Source organism: Prosopis cineraria, unplaced genomic scaffold (assembly GCF_029017545.1).
Source record: "Prosopis cineraria cultivar Desert tree isolate PC_DT_omini unplaced genomic scaffold, ASM2901754v1 PC9, whole genome shotgun sequence".
NCBI classification, from domain to species: Eukaryota; Viridiplantae; Streptophyta; class Magnoliopsida; order Fabales; family Fabaceae; genus Prosopis; species Prosopis cineraria.
The window spans coordinates 21,826,749-21,848,511 of NW_026555340.1; the positions used below are offsets into that span (position 1 = coordinate 21,826,749).

Consider the following 21,763-nt stretch of genomic DNA (forward strand, 5'->3'; position numbering starts at 1 on the left):
TCTTCATTTTCTTGTCCATATTAACGGCAACTCTAAACTTTTTTCCAAGCACACACTTATATATATAATCTATATATGTTTGTTGAATGTAAGTATATATGATACTCCTCATTTTTATAATTAGTATACTTGTCATTGACATACTATTATGCTCAATGGACTGAGGCTAATGGTATTACGAATAATTACGATAAAAGGCCATACTAATTGTAGTGTGAGTCTTGATGCTTCAATTCACTACAATTATGTTGCCTTTGGTCAGATGGATTTAGAATTAGATTTAAATTTAAGTTAAATCCACTATTTGGATTCATGAAGTTTTAAGAATTTGGATAAATTCAAAAATCCATATTTTATTATAATTTATTTTATAATTTCAAATCTTACATTTTAGTTATTTGAAATACCAGTCTCTCTATATCTCTGTTGAGTTTTTGTTTCTTAACAAATTATTTTCATTATATTGTCTTTGAATTTTAAATTTTTGTACCATCCAAAGAGAGTTTTGAATATGAGAGTAGGTCAAGTGAGATTTGAATTTAATAATTGTACTTAGTACAAGTATTGAATGCCTGTACTATCTAAATCATTAAAATTCAAATCAATAATTTTGGATTCATACTTTACTTGAGATTAATGAGTGAGTAAGTTTATTTAAATCGTTGATCTAGATTTCAATGGCTTAGATCATACAGGTGCTTGGTGCTTGTATTAAGTATAATCACTAAATCCAAATCAGTTAAAAAATAAGTAAATAAAAATGAAGTAGAAAATTGAGATTCGAAATGAACAAATTTAAACTTACTTGAAAAGGATCTTTCTGATTCTTGAAGAATGAGGGGCAAAAGGATTGATCGAGAAAGATTTATTGTTCTTATTAGAATATCGTGATTGGATCCATATATGTTTTAGTAAAAAGAATAATCTTCTCCTTTGAGAATAATAAAAAAAGGAAAGTGTTCAATTGGAACATGAAAACATGATTAAATTGATCCAAGTTACTCTACGGGACGAAGTGGAAGAAGGGGGAGATTCTCAAATGAGGAAAAGGATCCAATTACTTCAAAAGAATTGAACAAGGAGCTATATGAGATGAAAAACTCATGTACGATCTTGTAGAGCAGCAGTAAGAATGACTTATCTGTCAACTTTTTCACTATTACTCCAAAAAATCAAACTATGTCTTATGTAAAGTTGCTGGAATACGTTTTTCCTCTGAATTTGAAATCACTACTTATATACCTAGTATTGGCCATGATTTATAAGAACATTTTGTGGTGACTCTACCAGGGCTTGGAACTTTGGGTTGGTATGTGTAGGTATAGGTGTGTGCTTGTAGGAAATTGGGAGGCGACGGTAGACACTTAGAGCCAATGAGGATCTATGAACCAGAAGTGGTCAACAACAGTCATATATGGAAATGCTTGGAAGTTTCAAACGAGAAGTTGAGTGAAAAAGGTGGTTGGATGGATTCTTCTTCATTTAATTTTGAGATGTTTGCATTATACTCTGTGGTGTTTTGGTGGTTTGAGGACGGTCCTGTAGTGGTTTTGGTTCAACTTGTTTTTCTTCCGCTAATTATATTGTAACCGTTAAAGGCGACATGTCTTTCCTAGAATGGGGTTGGCTAGTTTAAGTGCAGGAATTTATCAATCTTGGCAAAGCTCTTGCCTCTCATTGCTTCAAGTGGATTCCAAGAAATCATAATGCAGCGGCTGATTGGTGTGCCCAAGTTGTTCTTAGGGAGAAGTGTTCGAAAGATTAGGACTAGGTGTTGCAACTCCTTTCTCCCGTGTTTAAAATCCTAGCTGATGATTTCTCAAAGGCTAGGAATCATTGTCCTTGTTTTTAAAATCCTAGGGAGAAGTGTCCGAAGGCTTAGGACTAGGTGTTGCTGCTGGTTTTAGTTTTTTGCTGTTGCTGGTTTAGTTCTTTTTCTGTTGCTGGTTTTATTTATTTATTTTTTTATTTTTTTTGGTCGTTGTTGGTTTAGTTGCTGTTACTCTATTTGTTGTTTTGGCTTTTGTCACTGGTTTGAATGAGATATATCTTTTACTAGTTGCTGATGGGAAAAAAAAAACAGAGTTTTGAATGTGAGATTTTTAAAACCGAATTCACCAACCCAAAACTTTTTTGTTTTTTGGCCAACAAAACGTTACCTTACATGATTTCACCATGAATCCATGATCATGTGGTTAATTGTTAAAGGAAAGTTTTGGGTGATACATGAAAATGATGAGTTGCATTACATTGACAGGATCCTCATATGAAGGAAGGGAGGCATACGGAAACAAAAGCGTATGAATCAGAATCACACAACATGCTCAATCATTTAGAATTCTATCAACTTCTAGACTACAATAGTCCAGTTTCAAGTTCGATTAAGGGGTTTCCACAACAAGCATTGGGAAATTAAAACATAGAGAGCTACAGCTTTCATGTTTTATTTTTATTTTTATTCTTAAAATTCTGAACTCGTCAGGATCAAAATTGGGCTCAAATTGTATGCATTTGCACTGTGGACCTGCTGGAGCAAGGGTATGTCTGGCTGTACGTCTTGTTTTTCGAGGATAAACTTGAACAATCTTTTGGGTTAGTATGTCTTCGTGATTTCTTGTCTTTGATTGCAAAAAGTTGAGTGTACATATGATATGAGAGACCAACTTTGAGTCTAGCAATGCAATGAATCAAGGTTCAAATTTTTATAAGAGAAATATTCATATTTAATGCCACGTGTGTTGGTAATCAAAATGATAATGTAAGCTTGCTTAGTAATGTAAGCTTCGATGATGGGACGACTGGAATGCCCATCTTTGTTGGATAAAAAGTAAAATTATAATAACATTTAAAAAAAAAACTCTTTGTATAAACAACTTTCTGTATCTAAAAATTATGATTAATTACATGAGATTATAACACAGATAAAATTTGATGTCATAAAATTTCAGAGACATGAGTAAAATCTTCTAAGAGGAAAGTGATGTTTTTCTCCCCCTTTTTGCGATGATGGGAACATTTGAAGATTTTTAAGCAGAGCAAACTAAAATATATATTTTGAGATCACTCTACATAATTTTTTTTCTTTCCCTTGACTTGTTGACTTGTGGAAGCAACGTGACCCAAGCTTAAACCTTTGCAAACTAGCACATTTAGCTCCGTTTCTCCTTTAGTTGGTATATCACTGAAATTAAGCTTTCAATATTATAAACGATCAACAAAGATGGAACAGAGTCGAAATGGAAATGATTTAAAAGAGTATATTAATAAAAATATTAATCTGATCAGATAAGGGCTTGGGGATAAGCATGTGCACCAATTTCATGAATTGAGTGCGCCACCCCCCCCCCGGGGGGGGGTGTTCATTTTCGTGTAACTGCCGAGAATCTAGGATATCTCATCCAATCAAACAAAATTTGAAGACAATATAATATTCCTTTCAAATTAAAAAATACTTTTAATTAAAATCTCATGAATCTCATTAAATGTGTGTCATAATTTTATTTTTTAAAATAAAAATTTAAAATTTAAAAAACCCTTAATTTAATAACCTTAAATCTACACTTAATTATTAAATAAAGAGAGAAAATGTAATATTAAAATAAGCTTATTTAATAAAATATTAATATTTTTAAAGTGTTTTATATTTAGGAACACCGAATCTTTTAAAAAAGTGTCGTATAATTTGAAATAGAGGGAATACTATTGTCTATTAAATACCTATTTGGGAAGGTACTTTGTTCTCCCAAAATATAAGGCAATTTGTTTAAAGTAATGTCTTAATAATTCTGTTTTTCAATATCATCTTTCAAATGAAAAAGAATTAAAATGATCATAGTATAATGATTAAATATACAGATTTAAAGTTATATTAAATGAAAAAAATTTTGACAATTTATATTTTTGCTTTGAAAATGTACTCCCACCAATTCAAAATAAAAGGAATTTTTGAGAAAAATTTGTGTGCCAATAAAGTCCTTATTTCCATAAAAGTATATATTGTGTTTCTTTTTTTTTTATACATAATCCCAATTACTAATGCACTCTATGATGAGTGAAAGATATATTTATACAGATATCTAGGTTAATATATATACAAGAGAAAAAATGAAAATTTTTTTTACATGTGTTAAGTTGCCTATATTTTAAATTAAAATTAATTGAGAGAAAATGCTTATATTTTAGATTGGAGGGAGTAAGTTTGTAAAATGTTGTTATTGAGCTTTAACGAATGTGCAATCTCACTTCAAATTATCTTACAATTTGATATCAAGGTAGTAGAAGACGAATTTAATTAACCTTACATTTATTAAAAAATAATAGTTATATTCTTAAAATTGTTAAAATATATGCAATTCTTCAATTTTGTCATTCTTAAAGATTAATAACTATAATAAATTTTATATAATAATTTAAAAGATAAAAATTAGTAAGGGATAAAATTAAAAATAAATAATTATTCTAACTTTATCTTTCACTAAAATAAATCTAAAATACAGAAAACCATCTCAATTTTTGAGACAGTCGTATATGACCCCTTAAACATTGAAACATTTAAAATTAACTTTATTAACTTGTAATTTTATTTATCAAACTCCTATTTTTAGTTATTTTTTTTCGTAAGGGTTAAAATATCATTTAACTAAAAAATATTATTAAAAAATATTATACTGTAAAACTATTTATAATTAAATTTTTATATTTTTTAAATAGTTGAGACATTGATAGTCAAAAATGTTATCATCACTATATAAAATTTTAAATATTTATATTTATATTAGTTTTATCCATTTTTTTGTCATCAGTGGTGCATAGTTTCATTGTTTTTAAGGATAAATTTTTATTTATATTTTTAGGCTAGATTAATGTAATTCACATAGCTAAATATTTAAAATTTTAAATATTATTAGATTAGATTAATTTATCCTTTAATACAAGAAACCTGTGCGCCATTGATAATAAGAAAATGGATAAAACTACTATAAAAGTAAATATTTAAAATTTTATATGGTAATAATAACATTGTTTTTTGGCTATCAATGCCTCAACTATTTAAAAAATATAAGAAAGTGATTAGTTATAGTTCTACAATATAATATCTTATTTACTAACATTTTTTAGTTAGATGACATTTTATCTCTTAGGAAAAAATAATATATTTAACAGTAGGGGCTTTAAAAAATAAAATTAAAGGTTAGGGGGTTAATTTTAAATGTTTAAAATTGAGGGAGAGTTATATGCAAATGTTTCAAAATTTAAGAAAATGTTATACATTTTAACCTTAAAATAAAATGAACTTTCAAAATTTAGCTTACGTTAACGTTTCAAAAGAGTAGTTTGGGGTACGTGAGATGAAAATAGTACTCCGTCAATCCAAAATTAATGAATTATAAAATATTTTTAAAAAGATTTAGTTTTCTAAAATATAAAAAATTTGATAAAAAATAAAATTTTATTAATGATATTTTTAGAATATTATACTTATCATTATATTCTCTCTTTAATATTCCTTTATAAATTGAGTATTAAATAAAAGTTATTTTTAAAAGTTCATATTTTTATTTTTTAAAAAATAAAATTATAAAATATATTTAATAAATTTTATTAATATACCTAATTTTATTTTAAAATATTTTATAATTTGAGAGGGAAGATTCTCGTTGACTGCGAAACTTCGCACAACTTTCGTCAATGTACAAGGCCATTGGCTCTCCTGCACTATTATAATTCCAGGCATGCATATCCACAAATGGTCCTCGAAAATCCGCATAAAATATTAGAAATATATGCTTAAAAAACTGAGACTACCCTCTATCCCTGCTAAACTGAGGCACTACTTATGTCGAGTATTTTATAAAATTTTTAATTTAGATGGTTAATCTCATCACCCTAACGAGTGTCGGGCGATGAGCACGGAAGCTGAATCTGTTTAGTTCATATATAATTGTTTATCTTTTAATATAACTGGTTCTGTCCTCAAAAAAGTAAATTTTTTTAGACGGCGTTATCTGCCTTTGTACATACTGGATATCTCATATGTAAGCAGTCATAATTTTTCTACTAAAATTAACATCTATGCATGGCACTGATTAATTATTATTATTATTTCGAGAGCACTGAGTAACGAAAGGAGTTCAGTTGAGCGTCGTTCTTGAATTACAATTTGCTTCCTCTCTCTCTCTCTCTCTCTCTCACTCATATAAACCAGATGAGGTAACTGAGTTTTGGTCGACGATCGACGACGCAGAGTGATTGTCAAGGCAGGAAGACATGGGAGGCGTAGGCGAGCTGGTTGGTGGTGCCGCTCTGGGAACCGTGTTTTCAGAGTTATGGAATACAGTGAAGGATGCCAAGAACCGTCTCAAAGACTTCAAAAACAAATTGCAGGACCTGGATGAAACTCTCCAAGATCTCGATCCAATGGTCAAAGATATACAAAACTTCAACGCCCAGCTGAAGCGATCCGATCAGCGTGATGTAGATCACTTAAAGTCAGTGATGGAAAAGGGTTCGAATCTTGTTTCCAAGTGCCTTCTCTTTCGACGACGAGACTTCATCAAGAAGATATATTACCACAAGAAGCTTGTGGAGCTCGACAACGACATCATCATCTTCAACAATAAACACAATCTGTTGAACACTTTTCGGGAGGTCAAGCTTCTACACTTGAAAGTCGACAAACTCTCCGATCAGATTCAAAGCCAAAGACCTTCCACTAGTAAATCCTCCGGTCGTGGTGGTGGTGGTGGTAGCTCTTCCACCTTATGCCGGAGTTCCAAGATCTTACAATATACCTTTTCTCGTCCTCGCTGTCGTTTACCTTTATGTTGTCTTTGATGCTGCCGGGACTGGAATAGCGTTGGTCATTTTCTTCTTCGCTTTGCTCATCTACAAACTCGTCTTGTTGGTGCTTGAAACTGACACTGGAATCGCCATGATCATAAACGACGCTGGTCAGCTGAAAACGACGATAAAAAAACTAAGATCTACCCTGAAATCACTGGCTCCGGTGCTGGAGGAGATTGATCATGAAAGTCAAAATGGTGAAAAGACTGAGAAGACTTATGGAAGAGGGTGAGAAGCTGGTTCGAAATGGCTTAAAGATAGGATCTTGGAACGTTGTTAAGAAGTGGGGGTACCAGAAAAAGATAGTGGAGCTCGAAAATAAGCTCTTAAGGTTCCATAGCCGTCATCTGCAAGCTCGCTTGGAAACGATGATTGACGCGGCAAGTGATGGCTTAGAGATGAATGAGAATGAATATTCTTTTTATAAGCCCGCACGTTATTTTGATGAGGTAAATATAATTATATTTTGTTCAATTTCTGGTCCCAATTAACGGCAGCTCTAAACTTTAATTTTTTTTCCAAGTATATACTTTTATTTTTAGTCTACATGTTTTGTTGAATGTAATTAAGTACATGATATTCCTCATTTTTCTAATTAAGAATACTTGTCATTGACATAATATTGTGCTCAATGGACCGAGGCCTTGCAAATGGTGATGTTTTTGTTTTGTTTTGTTTTGTCACTGCGTATTACTAATAATTATGTCTGATCTATGTTGTTGCGTGAGTCTTGGTGTTTCAAGTCACTGTTTATTACAATTATGCTGGGCTTGAATCTAGGGTATTTAAAATTAGGCTTGCATTAAGTTGAATATACTATTTGGACGATCCATAAAATTTTAAGAACTTGGATTTAATAAATTCAAATAAATTCATGTTTTATTATAATTTCAAATTCCGCATAGTATATCCTAGTTTTGAAATATTATAAGCTAATATAATCCACTTGTCCTCCTTTCATTTTCGTTTCTTGTCTCTTTATTTTCTTTGTTTTTGAATTTGAAATTTTTATACCAGCCAAACAAAAGAGTTTTAAAAGTGAAATTTATTTTAAAACCCAAATTCACCCATTCAAAATTACACCTTAAATACTTTCATCATCGTGAGGGTTGTGAAGGAAAGTTTTTGGGTGATTCATGATCATGATGACGAGTTGCATTACATTGACAGGATCCTCATATGAAGGAAGGGAGGCATACGGAAAGAAAAGCATATGAATCAGAACCACACAACATGCTCAACGATTTAGAATCCTATCAGCTTCTGGACTACAATAGCCCCGTTTCAAGTTCCATTGTGGGATTTCAACAACAAGCATTGGGAAACTAAAACATAGGAAGCTACAACGTAACTTTCATGTTTTATTCTTTCTTTCTTTTTTTTTTCTAGTCTGAAGTCGTCAAAATTGGGCTCAAATTGTATGCACTCCTTGCACGGGGACCTGCCGGAGCAAGACCATGTATGGCTATACTTTTCTTCAAGGATTAGGTTGAACAATCCTTTGGGTCAATAAATATGTGTCTGTGACTTCTCGTTTTTTGATTCCATCTCGGTATCCTGAGAAACCGGACGGCAGTATTATCATCTCTTGTTTAAACTAACTCAAACCCTGTTATGTGAGACTATTATTATTAACGACAGGCTTAGCATTATCTTTATTGGTTGCGAAATGTTGAGTACAAATATGATATGAGAGAGGAATAATATTAATGTAGGGCTAGGTTGAATATGGAACTATACTTTATACTTGTATAGGGTTAAGAATCAATCTAGCCACTGAGTTAATGTGTTATTCACCATACCGTTGAATCTTAGAGAGCTTTTTCTTCCCCAAGGGCATTAGGGTCTTTTTGTTTTGTTTTTGCTTCCTTTTACATAGTCCATACTCAATTCACATTCACCAAACAAAAATTACGTTAAGATTCTATTAGAATTTACTATCAGACCAAACATATATTTTTAAACTTATTTCCTTTTAAATTTCCTATCCAACAAATTAAACAGTGACTTAAACATTCAAAGAAAAGTCAAACCTATAATAATTTTTTTAGCATACAAAAGTTTATGAGTTAAGTTCTGGGAACTTACCAAAAACATAGGACCAATGCATGTTTCTGTATTCAAAGAGTACTAATGGATGTACTTATAGATCATCCATTAACAAGATTTTAACATCAACAATTAATAACAATTAATAGGAATTAATTTGAACCTATGACTTTATAGGTTATGGAGCAAATCCTTAACAATTGAACCAGTACCTTTGTTAGTTATATTGAATTGAATAGTACAAGGGAGTATATGTGGAACAGTTTGGGCTTGCTTGATTTTCTATTTTCAAAAAAAAATTATTTATGAAAACCAAAAAAGTAAAAGTAGTTTAGTTCACGCTAAAAAGTTGTTAGTAAAAATGGTTTGTAGCGTCGTGCCTGTTTTCCACAATTTTTTTAAAGTGCCAAAACTAATTAGAACTAAAAGTATATGCGAGTTTGTGTGCTGAAATGCATTACTTGAGAGTAATTATAGTGAGGATGCTTCGGTGATCGCAGGGAAAAGAAAGCAACAAGACGAGAAGGTCTAGACTAAAGATTAACGGTCGCATGAACATATAGGGTCAATTGAGTTTTGCTTGTTACAGTCGAGGTGTATAATGTTCAAGCAAATTTTAGTTACACACCCGTTGCCTTTTATATATGGGCAGGCAATGACACTCTTCTTTGAAATTGAAGTTTATCAAAGAGCATCAATGGTTCGCGCCTTGGTTCTCCGAGTTTCACGGATATATTGTGGGGAGTGACCTTAGGACCTGGTCGTCATTGCTCCATCGAAACACAATGTTCACTAATCCTCGAAAGGTCCGGCCTTCAAACAATAATAGAGTGGACCTATGGTCGAGTTCCCTTAAGTTGGACCTCATTCTCGATTTTTCAGCCCATAGCATTTATATTTTTGGTCCAAACAAGTTTGAAAATGTGTTTTTCATTATATGTTCTGAAAACCAAAAATGTTAAAAGTTATTTTAAAAAAATAAAAAATTATTTTTTTAATGTTTTGTTGCTTTTTGTTCAATAAAATTAGAGAAAAGACACAAATATAATTACAAAAAGTGAGAATGAAAAGTTGAAACAAAACATTCATACTTAAAAGTGACAACAAAAGTTAAAGAAATTGACAATATAAGGTAATCGGTATATATTCACAATCTTTTTATAAGTATTAAAAAGTGACAATAACTAATTTGACGAGCGGAACAGAAAATGACAGCTTCTAATACCCTATTATTGACAACTTTATTTCCTTTGAATTTAATATGTTATTAAAACAGAAGAAAATCAAATGCATATTTATACATCATTTGTCTCAGCACATGCAATGGTTAATCTTCAATCCCATATTATTTAGTGAAAAAAGGAGTGTCGTGAGACATGTTAAAGATGCGGAGTTTCAAGATAAAAGAAGAATTTGACTTTTAATCACACGCGAAAAACCTAGGCTCTCTTACCATAGTTTACCTGGATGTAACAATTCAAAGTAAGAAAAATTAATATAGATGCAAGAAAGCAAAGATACATTAATTTAAAGAAAGAGGTGGCATGCAACATCCTAGAAAAATTTTACCCTAATTAACTAAGTTTAATTATGATAATTAAATGATTTGATGTGGTGTAGAGGTTTAATAAGTTTTGATTGTAATTTCAACCCTAATTATGGATCTGAAGTGAAGTTGGGTCATTCAAGCAATAAAAAGAGAGAAAAATCAAAGAAGGAACCTCTGTGCTATATATTACAGTGTGTAGCATGTTTGCCATGGGCCGCGGTGCATGGGAGGTAAGCAATGAGGGAAGACCTCTTTGTGCCATGTGTTGTGACATATGATTAAATTTCTGCTTAAATCAATTGCTGTTTGCTCAAAAAACCAGAGAGGAATAGAAGGAGAAAATGAAAGGCTCAACATTTCTTTGCTAGGGCTTATCACATTGGAAGTTTAGAAGCATTTTGAAACTAGAAATATCTAAAGTAAGGTTCTTAAACTCCTTTCCTCCCATTCTCTTCTATTTTCATAAAGATTTAAGTCAAAGTTTGAATAGAAATAATGATTTTTTGTCTATACGAACTATGAGTCTAAACTTATTAACTTAAATAGAGTTAATAGAGAGTTGTTTAGATTATTTCAACCTAATATTGATGATTTTATAAGTGTTTGATTGTCAAGCCTCATTAATGTCAAAAAAAAAAAAAAATAAGGCATTAAATGCGAGTTTTGAGGATGGTTGAGGCATTAATGACTCCATGTGAGATTCATAATGGTTAGTTGGGTTTGGATAAAAGTTAATATACCCAATAGATAAGCCTAAATATGAAAAATAAGGGTATTTGATATTTTAGAAGTGGAAAATGAGAGTTGAAAATGTGTTTTCAATAATGTTGATAAATTCAAACTTAATTAATTGTAGATTAATCGTCTGGGCACCGTATTTAGTTTAGAAAAGCAAGCTTGAAAGTAAGATATTGAGAGGTAAACCTTTAACCTCTCAAAAATTTGAGATAACTAGAAAAAATTTATCTTAAATAGTTATTTATTAATTATATTATAATGTGAAAATGAGTTTTTGCTTGTATAATTGAGTTTATTAATGTGGAAGCAAGCTATAAACCCTATGATACTGTATGAATCCTATTAAAATTGAAAAGTGAAATTAAATCTCAAGTGATTTTCAAAGCTATAACTATGCATTAGAATGCGAAGTGTGTGATATATGATGTAATGATATGCGGTTATATTAATATGTGAGTATGATATGCGTGGCTAAATGAATAATTGAACTATGTTATAAAAGTGATAATTGAAGTTAAGAGAGTTTGTGAATATGACATTGATGCTTACTTGAGTAATATTATAGAGCGTGAGCCCAACGTGTTATCATTGGGTAAATGAATTTGATCAAGTAAAGTAATAATTATTTTTTTGTTATTTATGCAGGATAGCCTTCCTACTAATGCTCAAGGCTCTAGCTTATCCTTCCTGTGAAGAAGAATGGAGTCTCATGTTAGAGTGTCCATGAATGTTTTTAAATAAGCAAATTATATTGTAAAATTATTTATAAATGACTTCTTTTATTTTTTATTTAGATAGTTGAGGCATTAATAGCGAAAAAATATTATTATTCATAGTATTTGCTTTTGTGTTAGTTTTATTATTTTTTTGTTATCAACAATGTTTAATTTTCTTATATTAAAACATAAATTTTTATTTATATAATTCTTATCAACGACATTTTTTAAATATTTTTTATTTATTTAATATAAAAAGCTATTTTAATTGAAAAAAATAATAAATAATTTCTTATATTGTATTAATGTGATTAATATTCATATTTTGTTGCCCGGATTGTGTTAAAAAATATTCAATAAAAAATATCAACAACTCCCATATGAATATTAAATTCTAAAAAAAAAATCTTTTATATGATTCTAGAAAGCAAATTATGTTAATAACATAATAGAGTTAATTAAAGGTAGGAAACCTTAAAAAACAAAATTGAAAGTTAGAGGAGTTACTTTTAAATGTTTAAATGTAAAGGGGATCATTTGCAACTACCTCACAACTCAGGAAAATTTTATGCATTTTAGCCATTAATAAATTATACAAGGCAAGAACACCACATGCTTTATATTGATCACAACGGATAAAATTTAAATGCATATTAATACTTACATGAACAATACATCATCGACAATAAGCACACTTAATGAAAGTTATGGGGGAAAAAGTTCACAACGAAAAATCAAGAGCCTAAATTTCATATCCAAACTTTTGGGTGAGAAAAATAAATACAACACCACATGCTTTATATTGATAATTAGAAATTTCAACTCCGTAACATTCAGGTCAGACGCCCTGCCATTGTGGCTACCCAATTTGCGCTTCTCCCTGCAAAGCACAGGAAAACATATTGGCATCTCAGTTTTGCTATCTTCTATTCTTTTTTTTCTTCTGAGATATAGATTTTAGTCCCTTTTGCAATTGTATAGAGCACAGTCATAAAATAGATTCGAGTCATGATTGAATAGACTATTATCACTCGAAATATATGTAACAATATCTTAAGCATAGAGTCATAAATCATTGCATAGACGACAGGACATAATTAAATGGCACAAACCTTTGTGGCTTCAGTAGCATAACCCCATTTCTGAAGATACTTCCCCAATTGTGAACTTCAGTTTTTGTGTAACAGTCAAACTTAAATATATATCCAGAGGAGCTTCAATTTGGTTCTGGCAAAACAATGACCCATGATATGTAGTACAAATTAGCTTATTGAGTTTCCACCGTAGAAGAATATGGAGGAAATTTGACTTCAGGAATGTCTTGAGTCAGTGAAAAGGCATCAGTTGCGATGAGAAGGGAATTAGACTTATAAATAAATTCCAATATAACTAAAAAATAATAATAATAATAATAATAACAATAATAACATCCTAATCCAAATAAATCATACAATTTTCAGCATTGTTATTGCCAAAGCTTATATATCCAGTGACTCCTAACCTTCCTAATGAGTTTCCTTGTTTTAAGCATTAACAAAGCTGTCACTTAGTAAGTAAACAAAAGAACAATAAAAATCATCAGCATTGAGATTACATAGCCATGAATATTAAGCATAATCATTTTAATAAATCCAAAAAACCATTTTGAATACATGAGCTATCATAGAATGCAAATGGATATAAGTTGTGAAACCTAATGAATTTCTATATGTTTTCAATGTACCCATTTGGCTTTACTTTCTGTCCTGTGATATTTAATTATAATTAAGAGAGTAGAAAACAAACAACAAAGAAGTTGTGAAATTGATAGGTCTCTTTTGTTCCTATATGCGCAAAAAAGGTGTGCAAGTATAGAAAAAGTGTGCTCGTGTTGGAAATTAATAGCAAACTTGACATGCTTTTATCAATTTCTCAATTCTCAATAGTACTCCAACAAGGATAAGGTCCCTAGGACTTACCCTCTGCATAAGTCACCAAGCTTGGCTGAACACATTAATGCAAGACCAATCACACGCTTGCCATTTAAGTCCATCAGTAATAAGTTCATAATTACTTTCTTTATGCCCTTCCAAGCTAAAACAGAGTGACACACTTGATCTGATCTTTTCACAAGAGCAATTTTCGCTTTGTGTGGGAGCATCAATTCCTAAATAACGTGATGGTAGCAAAGGACACACAAGAAAAAGGCAACAAATATATAAAAAATCAAAAAATAAATATTATTCACAATAAAATTTTCACAGCAAAAACATGCTTATCCACAAAAAGCAATAACAATAGTAGGAAGAAGAAAACGTGATTTGAAAAAAGAGGCAATAAAATGAGTGATACCAGTGTAATTAATGCTACTGTAACTAACTAAGAGGACCATTTCGCCATGGAAACCAAACCATATCTTTTCTGATCTTTGCCATCTCTTCCTTATACTTTGTTTCTGAATCCTCACTTCCGTTTTCCCAATCTCTCTCTCATTTCCTTCATCTTCTCTTCCAGAGCCTGCAAATTACACATATAATCGCAATTAGTAACCAATCAAATTATTCCTCAGCATCAAATTCAACCAATTTTTCAAGTTTTATTCATTAGAAGAATCTATACACACACACACACCTCGTGCCGAATCACGAAATCCTCCCCCTGCTCCATGAAGAAGTTGTTGAACTGGTCGATGTCGTTGTTCGTCATACACACAAACTCTGCCTTTGCTTTATTGAACTCCCTCACTCCGTTCGACAGCAGCAGAGCTGTCGATATCAGCCACACTAGATTCTTCAACTCCTTGTACAACAGGAAGCCATTTCGGCAACGACTCCGCGATCTACTTCTTCAGCTGCTTCCTGAACTTCGTTATCAATCTCTCACTCTCAGCTCAAAAAATCGAAACAAAGAAACCAAAATCAACAAGAAAATTAAATCGTGAAAACTAGAGGGAGAGGCAGAGGCAGTGGTGCAATAGTGGCAAGGCGACGGAACAAGGAAGTGAGGAGGAGAGAATGGGCTTAAGAAGGGTGGGGGTTTGGGGAGGTGTGGACGAGTCGAGGGATTGACGGAAAATGTAAGGGAATAAGTTTGTTTGTTGATGAATGTCAAATAAATATTTTAAATATTTGACATTTAGTATTAAATAAGCATTAAATATGTAAATATTTAAAAAATGAAAATATATACTTAGTTGACTGTCATTTTAAATAATTATTAAATATTTATTTATATATTTAACGATTATTAAAAATAATTATCAAATATTCTCCGCATTTGATTATTATAAGTGATAAGTATGAAATGTCATATTCAAATAATTTTGTAGTAGCGTAAGGCCTTGCAAATGGTGTTTTCTTTTTTTTTCTTGTTTTGTTTTGCCATTGGATATTACTAATAATTATGTCTGATCTAAGTTGTTGCGCGAGTCTTGGTGTTTCAAGTCACTGTTTATTACAATTATGTTGGGTTTGAATCTAGGGGATTTAAAATTAGGCTTTCATTTAAGTTGAATCTACTATTTGGATCCATCAAATTTTAAGGACGACTTGGATTTAATAAATTCATATTTTATGATTTTTTTTATCATTTCAAATTTCGGATAGTACATCCTAGTTTTGAAATACTATAAGTTAATATAATCCTGTTGTCCTCTTTCCATTTTCATCTCCCGTCTCTTTATTTTCTTTATTTTTGAATTTGAAATTTTTATACCAACCAAATAAAAGAGTTTTAAAAGTGAAATTTATTTTAAAACCCAAATTCCCCCATCTTAAATATGTAATTTCATCATCTTGAAGGCTGTGAAGGAAAGTTTTTGGGTGATTCATGATCATGATAATGAGTTGCATTGCATTGACAGGATCCTTATATAAAGGAAGGGAGGCATATGAAAAGAAAAGCGTCTGAATCAGAATCACACAACATACTCAACAATTTAGAATCCTATCAGTTTCTGGACTACAATAGCCCCGTTTCAAGTTCCATTGAGGGGTTTCAGCAACAAACATTAGGAAACTAAAACATAGGGAGTTACAACGTAACTTTCATGTTTCATTTTTTTTTTTTTATATTAGTTTGAAGTCGTCATGATCAAAATTGGGCTCAAATTGTTTGCACTACTTGCACGGGGACCTGCTGGAGCAAGACCATGTATGGCTATCTCCTTTTTTTTTTTTTTCAAGGATTAGGTTGAACATTCGTTTGGGCCCATATGTACTTGTTTGTGATTTCTTCTCATTCTTTGATTCAGCCCAGTATCTTGGGAAACCTGAAGGGGTATTACCATATCCTGTTTAAACTAATTCAAACTCCACTATATGGGACTATTATTATTGAAGATGGACTTAGTATTCTTCTTTTTGTTTGTGAAATGTTGAGTACAAATATGATATGAGAGAGAAAATAATATTAATGTAGGGTTAGCTTGAATGTGAAATTATATTTTATATTTATATAGGGTTAAGAATCAATCTAGTCACTGAGATAATGTGTTTTTCACCATGCCATTGAATCTTATAAACTTATTTTTACCCAAGGGCATGTTTTTGCTTCCTTTTCCATAGTCCATACCCAATTCATATGCACCAAACAAAAATTATGTTAAGATTCTGTTAGACCTTACTATCAGACTAAACATATTTTCAAACTTATTTCCTTTTACATTTCCAATTCAATTTATTGACCTTTTTTCTTTTTCAGTTCTATTTACATCAAAATGCTTCCAACAAATTAAACAATGACTTGAACATCCAAAGAAAAGTCAAACCTATAATAATTTTTTTTTAGTACATATACAACATTTTATGAGTTAGGTCCTGGGAACTTATTAAGACTGCAGGACCAATGCATGTCTCTATATTCAAAGAGTGCTGACGGATGTATTTATAGATTATCTATTAATAAGGTCTTAACATCAACAATTAATAACAATTAATAGGAATTAATTTGAATCCACAACTTTATGGGTTATGGAGCATATCCTTACCAGTTGAGCCAATATCTTTGTAGTATATGGGAGTATACGCGGTACAGTGTGTTCAAATTTTTATCTATAAAAGCCAAAAAAAGTGAAAATAGTTTTGCTCGCACTAAAAAGTTGTTAGCAAAAATGGTTCATAGCATCATGCCCATTTACCATAATTTTCTTAGAGTGCCAAAGCTAATTAAAACTCAAGCAAGTATGCATGCTGAAATGCTTTACTTGAGAGTAATTATAGCGAGGGTGCTCCTGTAACCGGAGGGAAAAGAAAAGCAGCAAGCCTCTAGGTCTAGACTAAAGATTAAGGGTCGCATTATAGCCAAGCTTTAGACTGACATAGGATCAGTTGAGTTTTGCTTGTTACAGTGAAGTCACATAATGTTCAAGCAAGTTTTAGTTATACACTCGTTGCCATTTATATGGTAGGCAATGACACTCTTCTTTGAAATTGAAGTTCGTCAAGGAGCATTAATGGTTTGCGCCAGTTTAAGAGTTGTGGGTGCACCTCATCGAGGAAACATGGTGCTGCGAGTTTCACGGATAGTGGGGGACGGCCTTAGGATCTAGTCGTCATTGCTCCATCGAAATTTCACTAATCCTCAAAAGGTCTGGCCTTCAAATAATAATAGAGTGGACCTATTGTGGAGTTCCCTTGAGTTGGACCTTGGCAGTCTCGATTTTTCAGCCCATACCATATATGTTTTCAGTCCAAACAGGCATGAAAATGTGTTTTTATCATATGTTTTGAAAAACAAAAAGTTAAAAGTTATTCTTAAAAAAAAAAATCAGAATTTTCTTTTTCATGTTTTTTCACTTTTTGTTCAATAACATTAGAGAAAAGACGAAAATATAATGACAGAAAGTGAGAGTGAAAAGTTGAAACAAAACATTCATGCTTAAAAGTGACAACAAAAGTTAAAGAAATTGGCAATAAGGTAATAGGTATATATTCACAATTTTTTAAAAAGTATTAAAAAGTGCCATATATCTCTACATAATTGTCGTTAACAAGTTCGCAGCAATGAAATGACAAGATATGGAACAGAAAATGACAACGTCTAATACCCTATTATATATTGACAATTTTATTTCCTTTGAATTTAATAAGTTATTAACATAGAAAAAAATCAGATACATATATATACATCATTTAATTTGTACAACACATGCAATGGTTTTAATTTTCAATCTCATATTGCAGAAAACTAGGTGAAGAAAACGAAAAGCTTCCATTTAAACCCCATAAGAGATTGCATATCTTTCATTTAAACCTGCACTATGCACCTCATATTGACTATTATACACAACTAGATTTTTGTATATCCCATTAGCTATGCATAACCATTCAACACGTGCACCCACGATGTATACACACACACACCCACACGTAGAAAAGGAGAAATGGACAACCTACACCTCATTGTTATTCAACTAACAAACAATAAAAACCACATATTAAATTATCAAGAGAGAACACTCATGCAACACAAAAGTTCATCATTTACTTGGTTTTTTCTTTATACATAAAAGTTTAGGTGAATTTTAGATCTCGAGTCTCACTAGAGTCAGGATATGCATCTATCCTTAAAAAATGCTTACAAAGGTATCTTATAAATCACTCACCAATAAGATCATCACATTAATAGCAAGATTTGATCATGACTTTATGAATTATGAGCCAAATTTTGTTGGTATCATTTACTTGGTTTAGTGTAGTCATTGTTCATCATTTAAATAAATTTTCTTCACTCTCTCTTATTAATAAAGGGCATTTCACATATTTCATTAGCATGTATAATTTTGTCAAAAAAATGCTTTATATTTTATGAAGGAGAGACTGTCATGTTTAAAAATATAATACATTTTATATCTTTTAAAGTATAATTAATATGAATTTTTTTCTCAAAAATATTGTTTAATTAGGAGTGTAATAAATAATATTTTCTAATAAAAACATCTATTAAATAACAATAAACATGAAAATAATGCATAATTTTAAATGTTATTAACTAATTTATTAAAAAGTATAAATTTGCCAAAGTGTCTTCTAATTACACTCGACTGATGGAACCACGCTACTATTATGAAATGAACCTATAGGATGGAAAAACTCGTGCATGCATTACATTCAAATTTTGCCATCCACTTTAGAATCTCCTTAATACCCCTAATCAATTAATGAAAAGACTTAGCCCAACCTTTTTGACTATAGGCTCAGCCCAAGTTGGAATAAAGTAAAGAAGATCATGTTTATTAGCATTAATTGAGCACAGTACATAAATTAATTAAAACTGTTTTATTTTTTTTTTTTTTTTGTGAGCACTCAATGTTCTAGACCTGCCTCACTGAAGCTGTGATTTAATAGGGCCAGATTAATCCGAATTGAAGTATGACAAGAATCACAAGAGTCATCCAGGCTGATGCATTTCCGGTACTCAAACTCAATTCCTGTCATCACTTTCACATGTTGTATGGTTTACAACAGCGGGACTTCCGTTGACTGCGAAACCACATGGAATATTCTAAAAGGTAAATTGGCCGTCCCGCGTCATTCTTCCTGGCTCCCAAAATCAGGCCGTGAAAGAGGCCTTTCGAGGTTTCCAAGAAATCGTCTTCCCAATAATTCTGATAAAACAATTGTAAAGACGTGTGAAAACGACTGCAAGTTAACGCGTGTTATGTTACTTGAAATAGAAGTTGTTTTCTTGCTGTCTCTCAAATCAGTTAACTGATCTGTTTCAGACGCAGACAATGGGAGGCGTCGGCGAGCTGATCGGTGGTGCTGCTCTAGGAACCGTGTTTGCAGAGTTATGGAAAGCAGTGAAGGACGCCAAGAACCGTCTCAAAGACTTCGAAGAGAAATTGCAGGACCTTGATGAAACACTCCAAGATCTCGATCCAATGGTCAGAGATATAGAAAACTTGAACGCAAAGCTGAAGCGATCCGATCAGCGTGAAGTAAAGCGTTTAAAGTCACTGTTGGAAAAGGGCAAGGACCTAGTTTCAAAGTGCCTTCTCTTGCGACGACGAGACTTTATCAAGAAGATATATTACCACAAGAAGCTTGTTGAGCTTGACAACGACATCATCAGATTCAACAATAAACACACCCAATTGGGCACATTTCGGGAGGTCAAGCTTCTGCACTTGAAAGTCGACCAGCTCTCCGATCAGATTCAAACCCTGAGACCTTCCTCCGGTGGTGGTGGCAGCGGCGGTTCCGGCAGACCGGTACATCGGCGAGCTCCCGTTGTAGCTCCACCGCCTTATACCGGAGTTCCAAGGCTTGACATACCTACGCTCATTTTCGCGATTATCATGTTCTATGTTACCGGAGAAGCAACAGTGAAAATCATTTTCTTTATGGTTTTGCTCATCTGCAAACTCGTCTTGTTGGGGCTTGAAACTGACACTGGTTTGGCGATGATCATAAACGACACTGGTACGCTGAAAAAAACAGTAAACAAACTGAGGGCTACTATGAGATCACTGGCTACAGTGCTGGAGGAGATTGATAATGGAAGTCAAAATGGTGAAAAACTGAGACGACTGATGGAAGAGGGTGAGATGCTGGTTCTCAACGGCTCAAAGATAGGATGGTGGAACATTGTTAAGAAGTGGGAGTACCAGAAGAAGATGGTGGAACTGGAAAATAAGCTCTTGAGATTTCATAGCCGTCATCTGCAAGCTCGCATGGAATCGATGATTGACGCAGCAAGTGATGGCTTAGAGATGAATGAGAATGAATACTCGTCCAGGCATGCACATTATTTTGATGAGGTAATAATTATAAGGGCAGCTCTAAACTTGTTCTTTGGCAAGTTACTTAAAACGAGACCCGTAATTAAACTGTCCAAGATAATGGTTTAAGAATTTATGGCGAAAATCACTGTTGAATTATAGTCAAAGAGAACATTACATTTCGTTGAACCAGTTAAACACCGGTTCGATGATTTATATGTTCAATCGGGCGGATTGATGATTCGGTTTTCAATATTATCATACATATCTTGATTCATCATGATGAGCTGCATTATATTACAGGATCCTCATATCAAGGAACGGAGGCATATGGAAACAAAATCGTATGAATCTGAATCGCACGACATGCTCAACAATTTAGAATCATATCAGTTTTTGAACTGCGATCGTCCCATTTCAAGTTCCATTGAGGGGTTTCAACAAGAAGCTTTGGCAGGAAGCTAAAACAAAGAGATCATCAGCGTCAACTTTGATGTTCCATTTTTTTTTTTTTGTTTTTCATATTCTGAAGTCGTCGTCATGATCAAAATGGATATTTGACTCAACTTTTATGCACTATTATTGCACAGTGGACCTGCTGTAGCAACATTTTGAGTGGAATTAGTGGAAACTAGTTGCCAGTTGGTGTGTATTTGAATAATTTGTTGTGCTTTCGGCCACGCGTGGCCATACTTTTTCGGGGATTAGTTTGAACAGTCTTTTGGGTCAGCATGTTTGTGATTTCTTCTCTTTGATTGCTTTTAATACAATAATTGTACTGGGATTCCTAGTTATGTTTAAGCTATATCTAGCTTCTCTAGTTTTGCCAACTGCTCATGATTGTTTAACTAATTAATTGTAAGTTATATATACTACAAATAGAACAGGTCTTGCAATTAACTGTTTGAGATGGCATGAGAAATGAAAGGATTTGTTAGTTTGGACTCGATATATTAATTATTAATTTCGTATAATATTTAATAGGATGGATTTGAATATGAATTGAACCATTCGTAGGATTAATCTCATAACAGGTTAAGAGTAATATAATGACCCTAATGACACCATTAGGCAGCAGAATTACATATTAACTATCACATAATTAATAATTAATATATTAAAAGCATGAAAAGGGTTGATTAAACATTAAGTGCTATGAAATAAGTA

General features: G+C 32.1%; 2 protein-coding genes and 1 long non-coding RNA gene across 5 annotated transcripts; 2 read left to right on the plus strand and 1 right to left on the minus strand.

The window, feature by feature from the left end:
* The first annotated feature begins 6,185 nt into the window (after window positions 1-6,185).
* LOC129319402 (protein DA1-related 5-like) lies at window positions 6,186-8,336 on the plus strand. The gene is made up of 2 exons (XM_054964460.1): window positions 6,186-7,292; window positions 8,014-8,336. Exon 1 carries the CDS (start codon window positions 6,268-6,270, stop codon window positions 6,832-6,834), a length of 567 nt encoding a protein of 188 aa, XP_054820435.1. The 5' UTR covers window positions 6,186-6,267; the 3' UTR covers window positions 6,835-7,292; window positions 8,014-8,336.
* Window positions 8,337-12,590: 4,254 nt separating this feature from the next.
* On the minus strand, window positions 12,591-14,939 carry LOC129320872 (uncharacterized). 2 transcript variants are annotated; one of them, XR_008595843.1, is made up of 5 exons: window positions 14,506-14,939; window positions 14,286-14,391; window positions 13,854-14,041; window positions 13,008-13,122; window positions 12,591-12,775 (listed from the first exon to the last, which is right to left on the minus strand). It is a non-coding gene; the product is annotated as an uncharacterized LOC129320872 (long non-coding RNA). The 2 variants fall into 2 exon arrangements; XR_008595844.1 differs by having other exon boundaries at window positions 14,227-14,391.
* A 4,349-nt stretch (window positions 14,940-19,288) lies between these two features.
* Window positions 19,289-21,412, plus strand: LOC129320971 (uncharacterized). 2 transcript variants are annotated; one of them, XM_054966677.1, is made up of 3 exons: window positions 19,289-19,384; window positions 19,598-20,635; window positions 20,900-21,412. In XM_054966677.1, exons 2-3 carry the CDS (start codon window positions 19,607-19,609, stop codon window positions 21,059-21,061), a joined length of 1,191 nt encoding a protein of 396 aa, XP_054822652.1. In that variant the 5' UTR covers window positions 19,289-19,384; window positions 19,598-19,606; the 3' UTR covers window positions 21,062-21,412. The 2 variants fall into 2 exon arrangements, with proteins under 2 accessions (XP_054822652.1, XP_054822653.1); XM_054966678.1 differs by lacking the exon at window positions 19,289-19,384 and adding an exon at window positions 19,430-19,451.
* The last annotated feature ends 351 nt before the right edge of the window (window positions 21,413-21,763 follow it).

What these genes read in the sequence shown, in the direction of transcription:
- LOC129319402 (XM_054964460.1), top strand. Translation starts at nt 6,268, where the DNA reads ATGGGAGGCGTAGGCGAGCTGGTTGGTGGTGCCGCTCTGGGAACCGTG.
- LOC129320971 (XM_054966677.1), top strand. Translation starts at nt 19,607, where the DNA reads ATGGGAGGCGTCGGCGAGCTGATCGGTGGTGCTGCTCTAGGAACCGTG. An exon ending in ATGCACATTATTTTGATGAG is followed by an intron (nt 20,636 to 20,899) that starts GTAATAATTATA and finishes ATTATATTACAG; the next exon opens with GATCCTCATATCAAGGAACG.